The 14,539-nt window shown below is 39.6% G+C and overlaps 1 protein-coding gene across 5 annotated transcripts in view; it reads right to left on the bottom strand.

Annotated features, from left to right (window-relative positions):
• Positions 1-14,539, bottom strand: part of LOC138738900 (glutamate receptor ionotropic, kainate 1) — a 477,930-nt gene that overhangs the window by 110,215 nt on the left and 353,176 nt on the right. For all 5 annotated transcript variants that reach the window (XM_069890070.1, XM_069890069.1, XM_069890066.1 and 2 more), the window contains exon 6: positions 4,912-5,085. In XM_069890070.1, coding sequence (XP_069746171.1) covers positions 4,912-5,085 — 174 coding nt within the window. The remainder of the gene's footprint in view (positions 1-4,911; positions 5,086-14,539) is intronic.

Below are 14,539 nucleotides of genomic sequence, written 5' to 3' on the forward strand. Positions count from 1 at the left end.
ACTCATTTTAAAGAAGGGGTGAATGTGGTGATACAACCATAACACCGGCCACACTGCTACCAGCCTACTGCAGGAGGCAACCACTGTACCTGTAAGTAGGCAACCAGCGAGGCTGGCCCCACCTGACCAGCTGTCAATCATCGGCTTGATATAGACTCGAGCCGGCCCCTCCCAGGATCAGTCGGACACATGGAGCCAGCAAAGGACAGCCAGGCACACATGGTGCCAGCAAAGATATTAAGAATGGTGTGTACAGAGTTTGAGCTGATTAAAGCATGTAGTACAGTCTTCTCATGTTTTGTATCTGCTTGCTGCACCACAGTGCATCACACAAGAGGAATACGACATGTTGTTCCTCACTTTTACATTTGGTCTCACCCTTACAATGGATGAGGCCAAGGTCAGACGTAGGAAATTTTGGGTGAACTAAAATGGTTGGCTACAGGAAACCCAATTTTAAACCCACAAACGAATGTAGGTGTACGCCAAAGCAGTCACCCAATGTAGAGGAGGCCATACTGAATGCAGTAGATTAGGTTGGACGGTGTGCTTGTACAGATGTGTCTCACCTATAAGGTTTGTTTGTGGTCCAGGATGGAGGTGAGGGATGGGGTATAGGGATGAGCCTTTCATTTTCAGCAATTGTAGCAGGAAGTGCCTCAGGGGTTGGGTATGGAGTGAAGAGCACACTTAAGACTTTCAGTGAGACATCCCTACGAAAGACAGATACAGGTTGAGAAAGGATGATGTGGCTGGTAGTGGGATCATGCTAAAGTAAGTGGAGGTATCAAAGGATAATGTGTTGGCTGGTGAGGTGTAAAGTGAGGACCAAAAGGACTCTGTACTTGTTCTGCTGGGGGGTGGGGGAGATGGGGTAATGGCAGAAGAAATGAAAGTGATAGGGTGAAGTCTCTATCAAAGTCAGTAAGAGGAAATCCTCATTTATTGGTTTTGGATGTTTTGGAGCGGCTGCAGTGGAATTATGAAACAGGAATGGTGTCCTTACAAGGGACAGAGTGGAAAGATCTGTAATCCAGGTAACTATGAGACATAGTGGGTTTGGAATGGATATCCAAGGATAGATTGTCTCTTGAGATGGAGTCAGAGAAGTCAAGGAAGGGAAGAAAGGTGTCAGAAATGGTCCAGTTAAATTTAAGGGCATGGTGGAAGTTAATAAGATGTGCACAGGTTGAAGAGGTAGCACCAACAGGGATAGTTGCTATTAGTTTTCTATTCACTGCAACAAATGAATTCTTTCCATATTTATTCAAAACATCTGTGCTCATAGTGCATCTTATTGTTTCTCTTTTATGAATTCAGATATCGTCACAAAATGTTCGTCCCCTGGACCGAGCGACAAAAAATATTGAGAAGTCTTGTGTGAACCTCAAATGACTGTAATGTCTTTTCGCTAGCTGCTGCCTGTTGCTGACAGCTCTGTAGAATGGAGAACTCAAAAGTCAAGGCTTCCTCATTTTACAATGGAACAATCAGAAAGTAATAGAGCTGGTGAAAGCATCACCTTGAGAAGATTACAATTGATGAAGATCCCTTGCATTACAGTATTCTCTTTTCTTCCTCCTTCTCTTCCCTTATTTTGCCGATCTGCATTTTTAATGTTACTATCATAGTTAAGTAGCAATAGACAAGGTGGCAGAAGTGCTTGAGAATCTTTGCTTCAACTGGAAGTTCTGAAGATGAGCTTTGGATGTGATGTAGAGCTAATGGAATGATGTGCATTTGGAAGGGATGCTTCTTCATAACAGGATCTTTGCAAACAGTTACAGTAGACTTTTCCAATGTCTCTGTAATACTAAAATCTGCTGCATTAGAATGGTCACCCATCCAATGCATTTGTCCAAATACGACCTTGATTTCAATGAGAAGGTGGTGAAATGTCTGGCATTGGGATTTGCCATCCTTGCGGCTCTCCCGTGGTGTAGCTTGCCTTTCATTAATTGTATGACCCAAAAGGTTACCATGAGTAACCTTTAATTTATATAACCTTTAATTTAACTTATTAACTACTTTACTAATCTGCACCTGGCTTATTCCAACAGATGTCACTTCCACACCATGCACATCTTTGTGAATTATGAGAAGAATTTCCCCATGGTGAATTTCATGTTTCTGAGAATGAATATGCTACACATATTCAGCAGCTGATATTTCCCACGGGGATGGAACCAGGGTGCAAGATTACCAATGATTTCCATGGCATGTCATTGTAGTTCACTCTCCAAATTCAGCTGAGTGCAGATATGACAAGAGCCACAAAGGCACCATTGAAAAACCACTGGTCTCCTGAAGAAGATATTTCATTGCCTTAATTAATATGGGGCTGCCTCACAATACATGCACAATGGTTTTGCAGATTTCAAGTCAGAAGAAGCTTGCTTAGCAAAGATGGAAGCCAGTGACATAGAGAGGAGATCATGAAGACCCGAAGCCTCAGACAATGAGATTTTGTCAAAGAATCACAGGTCTCTATAGCATAAGCATAGGCCCTTCACCTAAGGTGTCCATGCCAACTCAAGCTAGTCCTTGACCCTCTGAACCTTTCCTATCCATGTACCTCTCTAAACACCTTTTTAATGTTACATTGGTCCCCACTTCGTTCGTTCCACATACCCACCACCCTTTATGTACATAAGTGCTGCTCAGGCCTCCTTTACATTCTTCCTCTCTCACTTTAAATCTACGTCCTCTTGTCTTAGATACCCCTGCCCTGGGGTAAAGGCTGTGACTATCTGTGGCCTTCATAATCTTATAAACTTCAATTATGTCTCCCTGTACCCCCTCCCCTCCTCTGATTAAGAGAGAAAAGCCCCAGCCTATCCAGCCATAATTCACCCCTCCCCACCCCCCCACCCCCATCCCCATCCCTCAGTTCTTGCAACATTTACTTGAATCTTTTCTGTACTCTTTCTGGCTTAATGGCATATTTTCTATAGGTGCACACAATACCTCCCAGTGGCTAACCATTTTAATTCCACACACCATTCCCACACTGATAAGTCTATCCATCCCTTCATGCACACCCAAACTGATGCTACCCGCAAATTGAAGGAGTGACATCTAATATTCCATCTGGGCACTCCAAGCAGGTGGCATTAACATTGGGTTCTCCTGTTTCCATTAAACCCCTCACCTAAGTCTCTCTTTTTCCCCACCCCGTCTCCTTTCCTCAAGCTCCCCACTCCCTTCCCTTCCCATTCAGAGAGACACACCCTCTCCCAATCACATCCCACCTATATCTGTATTTGAACCCTGACCCTTCTTCCCTCCTCTCCTCCCCCTGCCCCCCACCTTTATTCTTCAGTTTCTGCTTGCATTTTGCTGATGAAGGGCTTCAACCCAAAACACTGGCTACACTTTAATTCCTTTAGGTGCTGTGTAACCTGCTGAGTATAGACTGCACTTTTATATATTGCTCCAAGTGCTATCTCGGCAATGTCTTGTACAGTTGCATCATTACTTCCCTGCTCCTGTACTGAATGCCTTAACAGATGAAGGGAATGAAACAGAGCCTCTTAAGAAGCAGGAAGGTGGCTACGAGAGTGGTGCCTCTCTAGTAGCCATACTCTCATCTCCCTGCAGAAGGGAGAAGATGAGAATTGATTGTAGGAAATATAAACAAATCCTTAATGGAGAGATCACCTTCATAACAAACTCTTAAAACAAAATTTCCTGATGCAAACAAAGCGATGCCCTCCCTTTAAAGTTCTCAACATCAATGATCAGATAACCCAAATGAAAAAAAAAATCTCATACCTCTCTTTGCAGGACTAATTGTACTGATCATCTGATATAACTGAACAAATCCCTGTTCCAACTCAAGATGTCTTTGAATTTTGCGATGAATGGAAAAATTAGTTGGTAGTGTGTCAGAACTCTACATGAAGTACTTTTTACGTGAGGATTTCCATTCTGCAGAGCATCTGCAGACCACACTGACATATCCTGCAGGGAGAAAATCTTTCTTTCTGTGTTGCTTTGTTATGCAGGGATTGTCACTCATGGAGACACTTCGTGTCAGGGTTTGGTGATGTGCCTGATGGTCTCTTGCATCACCCAGCAATATTCAGAAACAGGACTTGCATTTCCCTTTGACTTGAGTGAGATCCGTCTTCTTCTCTCTGTAGCTCCTTTCTCTTCAATGCAGTCAAGGTGGTGCTGCTGGTGTTGGGTTACCATGAGGAAGATGTCTGCAAGAGATAATGCCCTTCTCTTTTTGCTGGTCAACAAAATATCAGAAGAAGCTCAGTTGAGAGGTGTGAAAACCTCCCTAATAGCTTTTAACATCTTGTTGACCAACTTGACAGTTGTTTGTAGAAGACCAGGTAAGACATTAAAAGTAGCATGGCAAAAATAAGTGGAATCTAGCAACAGTATTATTCCATCCTCAATGTTGACTTGGCAAATACATCATAACCTTTTAACTATTCCATGCCATGTGTTTGACTTTGTTCTTTCATTTACATCATATTGACTAAGATAAATAATTAATTTCATTTCTGAAACTGCATAATTTTAATGGTAGATAATTCTACTCTTCATCAGATGCAACAGCCTCGTGAGGCATCTGTGTCTGAATCTCATCATGTAAGCCTACTGAGCTCATTCACCTTTTGATTCCCTTTGCAACTTAACCATAAAGAATGAATAGGTGTTTTATCAGTAATGCTGCAAGAAGCACCAAAACACATATTTCATAGAGCAATAAAATGATCAAAAAGGTATCATAATTTAAAATCTTGTTATTTCTTTCGACAAAAAACAGAAATCAAAATGTATAGTAGTAACTGGTACCTCAGAAAAAATAAACTTATTAAATGCAATAACTATGTACTATCACTATGGATTTATATGTCTGACGGGCTAATATTGTTCCAATATTTTGATACATACTGTTATCATCCCATCCAAGAGTCCGGATTCAGGTTTAGGTGGTGCTTGAAGTCGTTCCATGGACCATTTCTCTATAATGGATACAATTTGTGGATCATCAATCTTCAGGAGACGAAACCCTGTCATATTGACACCACTGTATCGGTAAGGTTCAAGGTTCAATGCGAAGAGATCCTATGGAGATAAGCCACAAGTAAGGAATTTCAACTGATGGTTACCCTTTGCATTTTACTTAAGTAATTGTCAACAATCTAGTTGAAATTATTTCAGATGTTACTTTACTTCATATTTAATACAGAATATAAATGCGTCCCTTCAATAAGGTTACAGGCTTCATAAATTTACTAAGACCTAAACTATCACCAAGAACTGATGCCCGGATTAAAATTACATCTCTAAACTGAATCTCTTTACTTGAATTAATATGCTTTCCACCATCCAAGATTCTCCAATGATTGGTGCCAAGAGGCTTTGGAAAAGAAACAGATGCATTCAGTGTCGAATCAAAGTATGTTAGGGATAAATACAAAGGACCACATTGCCAGTCTCAGGACAATGTTTTTGCTTTACAACCCTCTAAATTTGATGTATTGAAGGTTAGCTGGTGTTTGACAATGCAACAATAACACTAATTTGCCAGGTCCTGTCCAAATTGTTCCAAATCAAATTATTCAGCTATTGGGAAGTAACCAGGTATGAATGAATTTCAATTCACTGCAGATAGTAGAGTCCTCATTACTTGCTGTCAAATCAACAGTCCAAGTTGAAGATCTTCCATCTGCTTTGTTAGCCAATCTAGACTGGAGTGGAAATTACATTCTGCACGTAATTACTTTAACAACAGGAGCTGATTGTAAACAAACCCCTCTATTAATTAAATTAATCTGCATAACTGATTATACACTAAATGTACTTATTTTGCAATTACATTTTCAGTGGGCAGAACCTTTGCCAGAAGAATTCTATCACCTCGTGTTTGGTATTGTTTGCTGTGTTCTTGATCCAGGTGGATTTCTATACCACACTACTTTAAAGATTGGAGATCCTCAATCCTTTCTTTAACACTTCACTTGAAGGTAGAACTGTGAGGAATTTATTTCTTTCCGATTTCTGCATATTGCTTTCACTTTCCAATTTCAAATTAAGGACTGCGCAATATTTTTTCTCCAAAGCATTAAGATGGTGTTGTAGTCGATGTTTGCATTGCTGATATAACATTCACTTGCAGCACATTTAAAAATCAACAGTAGTTCCACCTAACATCTGAAGGAAAAAGTCTCCAAGAAAAAAGGTGATTTGCTTTATGCTCTTAATCACTCACTCATCAAAGCTGAATGCTACAGTGTCTTAAACATTGAACCTCAAATACAATGAAGTAATTGCACTTAATGGATCAAGTAGTCATATCTTGAAGATGAGCTAGATCTAATCACTTGCCTGGAAATAACAGCATAAGTACCATTTCATGTGGCACAAGGTTGTTTTCCTTGACTTTCTGACATGATTGTATTTATTTTGTGGCAGAAATTCTGATATTTATGATTCTGGATATTATGATTAATTGCTCAATAACCACACTCCACATCCTGTTGTTATGGGTAGTTTGATGCATTTAAATTAAATGGACCTCTTCATTGCTTCTTATTTTTGCAGGAAGGGTACTTTCTGATCTTTGCTGTTATTCTTCTTTGGCTTGGGTTCGCGGACAAAGATTTATGGAGGGGTAATGTCTACGTCAGCTGCAGGCTCGTTTGTGGCTGACAAGTCCGATGTGGGACAGGCAGACACGGTTGCAGCGGTTGCGAGGGAAAATTGGTGGGTTGGGGTTGGGTGTTGGGTTTTTCATCCTTGGTCTTTTGTCGGTGAGGTGGGCACTGCGGTCTTCTTCAAAGGAGGTTGCTGCCCGCCGAAATGTGAGACGCCAAGATGCACGGTTGGAAGCGAGATCAGCCCACTGGCGGTGGTCAATGTGGCAGGCACCAAGAGATTTCTTTAAGCAGTCCTTGTACCTCTTCTTTGGTGCACCTCTGTCTCGGTGGCCAGTGGAGAGCTCGCCATAGAATACGATCTTGGGAAGGCGATGGTCCTCCACTAGAGACGTGACCTACCCAGCGCAGTTGGATCTTCAGCAGCGTGGATTCGATGCTGTCGGCCTCTGCCATCTCGAGTACTTCGATGTTGGAGATGAAGTCGCTCCAATGAATGTTGATGTTGGAGTGGAGACAACGCTGGTGGAAGCGTTCTAGGAGCCGTAGGTGATGCCGGTAGAGGACCCATGATTCGGAGCTGAACAGGAGTGTGGGTATGACAATGGCTCTGTATACGCTAATCTTTGTGAGGTTTTTCAGTTGGTTGTTTTTCCAGACTCTTTTGTGTAGTCTTCCAAAGGCACTATTTGCCTTGGCGAGTCTGTTGTCTATCTCGTTGTCGATTCTTGCATCCGATGAAATGGTGCAGCCGAGATAGGTAAACTGGTTGACCGTTTTGAATTTTGTGTGCCCGATGGAGATATGGGGGGGCTGGTAGTCATGGTGGGGAGCTGGATGATGGAGGACCTCAGTTTTCTTCAGGCTGACTTCCAGGCCAAACATTTTGGCAGTTTCCGCAAAACAGGAAGTCAAGCGCTGAAGAGCTGGCACTGAATGGGCAACTAAAGCAGCATTGTCTTCAAAGAGTAGTTCACGGACAAGTTGCTTTTGTGTCTTGGTGTGAGCTTGCAGGCGCCTCAGATTGAAGAGACTGCCATCCGTGCGGAACCGGATGTAAACAGCATCTTCATTGTTGAGGTCTTTCATGGCTTGTTTCAGCATCATGCTGAAGAAGATTGCTGTACCAATGTTATAAAGGATGGCAATGAGACAAATACTCCAATAATACAAACATGTCCTTTACTTAGTCCAGTATTATTATTTATTGAGGCAATAATGCCCTGTTTGCTTCTGCCAGCCTTAGGTAATAGACAATCTAAGAGCCTGGGTGAATTTTTGTGCTAAAATATGTCGTGTCAAGTCTCTCTAAGTAGTTGCTAGGATTTGCCAAAATGCCTCACTGAAATATTGGTGGAAATTAACCCATCCCTGACATTGGGAATATCTTTAGTTTAGAACTGAGGGAAGTGAATGCAATGAAACAAAAATTTTGATTTCTGTAACACAAATGGAGCCAAGTCCATGAAAGGAGGGCAGTAATTCCTGAAAAATGGGGCTACTGGACTCCATGAGCGAAGGAAGAGAGCATTTCAGAACCCCCATGTTGTCCAAGGAGAACAAAAGTAGGGTTCAAGAGATCCAGGTGAAGTTCCCTTTCCAGAACGTTGAACAGTTGGTAGAGATCCTGAGGGTCGAGTGCAGACAGAGATTGAAGGTGCCTGGGCTAATTGTAATCTCCTTCACTTTCCCTGGACATTTCTGCAGGCTCAGCACTGGACAACCTGGACTGCAGCGTGAGGAAATGTTGGCTTTGTATCGACACTTCTTCCAGCTAAATAAGCCGTAATATCAAAAACTGAAAGTATCAGCTCAGCTAAAGGAATTTTAAGAAGCGTCAGTTTTTACTATGAACTCATTTTTGCATTGGATGAAGGTTGTAAATTTTGTGATCTCTTGAGTGTAGCATGTCAAATCTGACAAAATGTAATTTGTTCTTATATTCACACAAGGACTTAACACTCAACAGTTTTAATAAAATTAAAAACAAAATCTCCTCTACTCTAATCTAACAATATTCATTAAATTTGAATGATCAGCTCTGTTACAGTAGTATGAAATGTTTGGGTTATCCCACTCCTGTGATTATACTTCCTTTCTGTTGAAGTCATAGTCTCAACTGTAAAAGCAGCAAAAGAAATACTGAAAACTATTTCCATGACTCAATCCTGTTCATCTTGTGGCCTTGCCATTGTGAGCCTGTCATCTGAGTGACAGATTCTATGCAGCTTTGAGCTGTGGACTCACACCTACAAGGAGAGTGCTCAGATTAGTTTTACTTCCAATCCTGGTGACTAGCTGTAACGCAAGATAATCAACTTGTCTGTTCTTTAGCTGGATTCAAATACAGATTGCAGAATTAAAAGGGCAATGCACCAATGTTTTATTATCCAGATTTCAAGACCAACGTAACATTCTTTATCAATTACAGAATATTCAGGAAGCGTCTCTTTGGCTGCACGGCTCGAGTTACAGATACTGCAAGAACAAACCGTACCCTAAGTCTCGTTTCTGCCGGGGTATAAAGAAAAAAAACACAAAAAAACAGAATATTCAGGAAGCTATTTGATGCATTTTAATGTGTCATCAAAGGAAAAAAAAATCTAAAATATTCAATTTCTTATGTTCTGGAAAATTTAGTGAAATTTCAATACCAAGCATATTAATCATTTTTGATAAATTCAGTCAGTTCTCAGGTTACATAAGAGTACATTTTTATCTTCGAAAGGTGCTTTTGAAGGCTATTCCAATGTTCCATTTAAAATAGTGAAAGAACATTTTCAATATTTAGGAATTACAATTACAAAAAAATAATAAAAACTTACTGAAGGAGAATTTTGGGTTGGTCTCCCTTATCTATTACAATGATGAGATATATTAATTCAATTAAAATGAATATTTTAACTAAATTTTTGTGTAATTTTCAAGCATTACCAATTTTTATCCCCAAATCCTTTATCAGCTCACTGGATTTGGCTATTTCTACATGTATTTGGCAAGGGGAAAAAAAACCATGAATAAACAAAGCCTATCTTCAAAAGACTACATTAAATGGAGGATTATCACTCCCAGATTGTAGATTATACTATTGGGCGATTAATATACATAATTTACTTTTATTATTAAATTTAGATAAACCCCTCCCCCCCTTCCTGGGTAGAAATGGAATTGCAATAGACCAAACAAAGCTCTATGTTGGCAATTTTAGGATTTTTTTCTACCACTTTCCTTTTCCAAATTAACAAATAATCTGTTGATGAGAAATAGATTGAGAATTTGGGCTCAGTTTAGGAAATTATTTGGAATTAATGGTTTTTCACTGGTTAGTCCAATTATAGATAACCATCTTTTTCAACCATCTTTATTGGATGCAGGTTTCAAGGAATAGCATAGAAAAGACATCAAAGTTTCAAGGATCTTTTTATTTAATTTTTTTTCCTCATTCAAACAATTATCAGGCAAATTTAATCTTTCCAATAGGTACTTTTTTTTAGATATTTTCAAATTAGGCATTCTATTCAGTCCAAGTTTTTGGATTTTCAGCATATTTCTAATACTAGGACTTTTGATTTGTTATTTAATATATGATTTTATTTTCATGGTAGATTAATAGCATGCATTGAAAATAATTTACTGGACTTAAATTCAGACCCAACAGCTGGGATCAAGAGAGATTGGGAAAGAGACTTGAAGATAACATTTTCAGATGAAGATTGGTCTCTACTCTCAGCTTGATTAACGATTCCTCATTTTGTACAAGACACTGCTCATTACAATTTAAGGTGGTGCACAGAATTCATATGTCCTAATTTAAATGATCCCATTTCTATGGAGATATTGATCCTTTTTGTGAAAAATGTAACATTTTTGAAGCTTCTCTGATTCATACGTTTTGGGAATATCCAAATTTAGAGAGATCTGGAAAGAGATTTTTCAAACACTATTAACAGTTTTTAAGATTAACTTGGAACCCTGCCCGTTAATTGCTCTGTTTGTGTTTTCTCATGACTCAGATCAACCTTTATTGGCATCTCAGCAAAAAGTCTTAGCTTTTACTACACTGATAGCCAGACATTTTATTGAAATGGGAAGGAGATATGCAGTGGTTTTATGATATAATGTCCTAGTTAAGTTTGAAGAAAATCAAATATAATATTAAAGATAGAAAGTTTCAATTTATCAAATTATGGGGCTCATTCTATAATTGAAAGAATCAATAATTACTATATGTTCCAGTAATTCTTGACCTCTTCTCTGGAGGTCGCCAGTGATTCCACATCATTATTGATTTTTTTTCTTTATTACAAAATATAAGATAACCTTGATTAGAAGAAAGGGATAGATTAGATTAGTTTAGCTTCATTAGTTTTTAGATTTTTTTTTCTCTTTTTTCCTCTATTATTTTATTAAACTAATCCCAAAAAAAGGCCTACATGGTTGCATACATTATGTTTATTACTAGATTGAGTTATTATAAGTAACTATTGATGCAGTTATGCGTATTTTCATATTTACTCATTAATTTTCTCCCTTGTATGTATTTCCTCATATTCAATAGAATCATTATGTAATTGATATTTATTATGCATGCTTATCTGTTAAATTTAATAAAAATATTTTTAAAATAAAGAAAATGATGTCACAACAAAAGTTAAATTAGAAACAGTACTCCATCTCTCACAGGGTTAAGAATGAATGCGATTCCCATGAAAAATTACAGCAGTGAGTGTCAAAAGCTAAAATAAGTTGTTGATGGTGATACAAAAATATGAATGATAAACAAAAGCCACCTTGCAATTTTCATACATCTTGACAGGACTGAAGGTTGCTTTGTTTTTCCCAGAGTTTAAACAGACATTCTAAGTGATTTATTAAAGAGTAAGAAATTGAGGCTGTGCTGATCAATAGAAGAGTGTCAATATATCACACTAATAGGTTTGAGAGCAACATATTCATCAGCACTTAGCAGTTACAGGGTACACAATGGGCTGCAGCTTGACTGCATATTATTTATTGTCCAAAGTAATGCACTCCAAAATTAATGGCAATTCTAATTCTACATTCTAATCTGAAAGGGCAAAGCAAATTTAGAGCTATTAAGTTATTTGGTGGATGCACAGACCCTGTGCATGTAGGACACTACTTTGATAAATATTACATTATGTCATGTAATATTAAATGTTGCGAGTAATTTGTACTTCTACAACAAAAATAAACAAACCACAGCCTTCTTCGAAGACATAATGACAATTAGGATTAGATCCACCTCCAAGCTATATCAGTGCTATATATTTATGCAGAGCTGCATTCATCTAGATTGAATATTAAATTGTTTACTGAGGTACAGTGAAAAACCATTTTGCATATATCCAGACAAGTCAATCCTACTCCAGTTCAACAGATCATAAAAAAATAAAGTGAAATGGCAGAATATGGTACCACAGAGAAAAGTTCAGGGTTCATCACAAGGGTGGGTTATGAGATCTAGTGATCATCTTTTATAAATGAGAGATCTATTCAAAACTATGATAACAGCAGGAAAGAAACTCTCGTTAAATCTGGTGGTGCACATTTTCAAACTTGTGCATTTTCTGCCCATAGAAGTGGAGAGACCAGGCAGGGATGGTCCTTTAATACTGCGTGGAAACAGGTCCGCACCGACCAAAATGTCCCACCTCCCTGCATTTGGCCCATATCCCTCTAAACATGTCCTATCCCTGCATCCATCCAAATGTTTCCTAAATGCTGCAATACTACCTGCTTCAACCACCTCATTCCATATACTCACCACCCCCCTGTGTAGAAATGTTTCCTTTCAGTTTCCTATTAAATTCTTCCCTCCTCGTCTTAAGCCTGTATCCTCTGGTTACCGATTCTCCTTCTCTGGGCAAAAGACTCAGTGTTCACCAATTTATTCCTCTCATGATTTTGTATACTTCCATGAGATCACTCCTCATCTTCTGCACTCCAAGGTATATAGCCTGAGCCTGCTCAACATCTTCTGATAGTTCAGGCCCCGAAGACCTGGCAACACTGTTGTAAATTTTCCCTTCACCCTCTCCAGTTTTCCAACATCTTTCCAACTCCAAATAGGGCCTAACCAACATTCTTTTACAATTGCAACCTGACCTCTCAATTTCTATACTCACTACTCTGGCTGAGGAAGACCAATGTGTTAAAAGCCTTTTTGTCCACCCTATATACCTGTGACCCCACTTAAAGTACAATGCACTGTACTCCTGGATCCTTCTGCTCTGCAACACTCCCCATATCTGACCATGAACTATGCATGTCCAACCCATGTTAGACATCCCAACTGATCAAGATCCTGCTGCAATTTTTGGCGACTGTCTTCACTACCTATAAAATCAGACAGTTTAGTATCATCTGGAAACTTGCTAATTATGCAATGTACATTTTCATCTGAATCATTGATTACAAACATTACAAATCATTAATTAAAAACAGCAAAAACCCTTGTACCACAGGGTGTGATGTATCACTATTCATTGGCTTCGTCCAAAAACAACTTTCCATCATCCTCTGCTTTCAATAAGATAATTTTCTAACTATTCTCTCTCCTTGGATTCCACGTGAGTTAACCTTCCCAGAGCAGCCTATCTTGTGAGACCTCATTGAACACTTTGCTGAAATCCACATGTACAATGCCTATAGTTCTGCCCTCGTCATCCTTTTTGGACAAAACTTCAAAAAACTCGATCAGATTTGTGAGACATAACACCCCACATTCAAAACCGTGCTGCCTATTCCTAATCAGCCCTTGTCCATCTCAGAGTCAACATCAGAAGAGATCTATTCGGGGGAGGGGCAGGGGGTTGGGGGGGGCCAGACACAAACTGCCATTCAAGAACTCACTCAGCGGGGGTGGGGAAGTGCGTGCCATACCTGCCATTGTCCTCCACCATCTGCTGTGCCGTCACACTTCCCCTCCCTCTGGCGTTTCAGGCAAACATGTGTGTTTATAGCGTATGGAGATAAAACTTCGTGATTCATTTTGCAATAACCCCTCTGATCGCATCACCCAGTGTAGACCACAACCTGCTTGTGATGCTAGTGGTGTGGGTGGGTGGAAGTGGCACAATAATTCATTTGGGAGGCATGGCCTGCAAATGCCAACCACCCCACCCCCCCCATGACGCCGAGCCTGGTCCATCTAAGTGCATGTATATCTTCTTCCTCAGAACACTCTTGAACAACTGATCAACAACACAGATGACCTGTAGTTCTCAGGCTTTTCCCTGCACCCCTCGTTGAATAGAGACACAAAATTTGTCACCCTCCAATCTACTGGCACCTCACTTGTACTTAATGATTAATCATATATCTCAGCCAGGGCTCCTGAAATTTCCTCTCCAACTTCCCACAGGGTCCTTGGATTTATCTGATGGCCCAGGAGATTTGTCTACCTTCATAAATATTTGGACCTTCAGCATCTCTTCAATTGTAAGATTGATTGTTCTCTACCATTGACTGCCTGAAGTTCCCCAGACCTTAAGTCTTTCCCCATACTAAAAAAATACAGAAGTACTCGCTTATTGAAGACCTTACCCATCTTCTGTGGCTTCACACAGAGTTGATTGCATTTATTCCTGAGGGGACCCATTTTTTTCCTCTGGTTACCTTTTTTCCCTTTACACATTTGTAAAATCCCTTGGGATTATTCTCAATGTTATTTTCCAAAGTTATCTTCTGTTCCTTTTTTGCCCTCCCGATTTACTTTTTTTGAAGTTTGCTTTTCACTTCCCTTAACTCCTCCAGGTATACACTTGATCCCAACTGCTTATACCTGTCCCATGCCTCCTTCTTGCTCTTGACTACATCTAAGGTTGATTACACTTGCATTTCTGACCCTTCACTCTAACAGTTAAGTGCATGTCCTCGATTCTTGTCAACACAACATC

The sequence above is a fragment of the Narcine bancroftii genome, chromosome 7, assembly GCF_036971445.1.
Source record: "Narcine bancroftii isolate sNarBan1 chromosome 7, sNarBan1.hap1, whole genome shotgun sequence".
NCBI lineage: Eukaryota > Metazoa > Chordata > Chondrichthyes > Torpediniformes > Narcinidae > Narcine > Narcine bancroftii.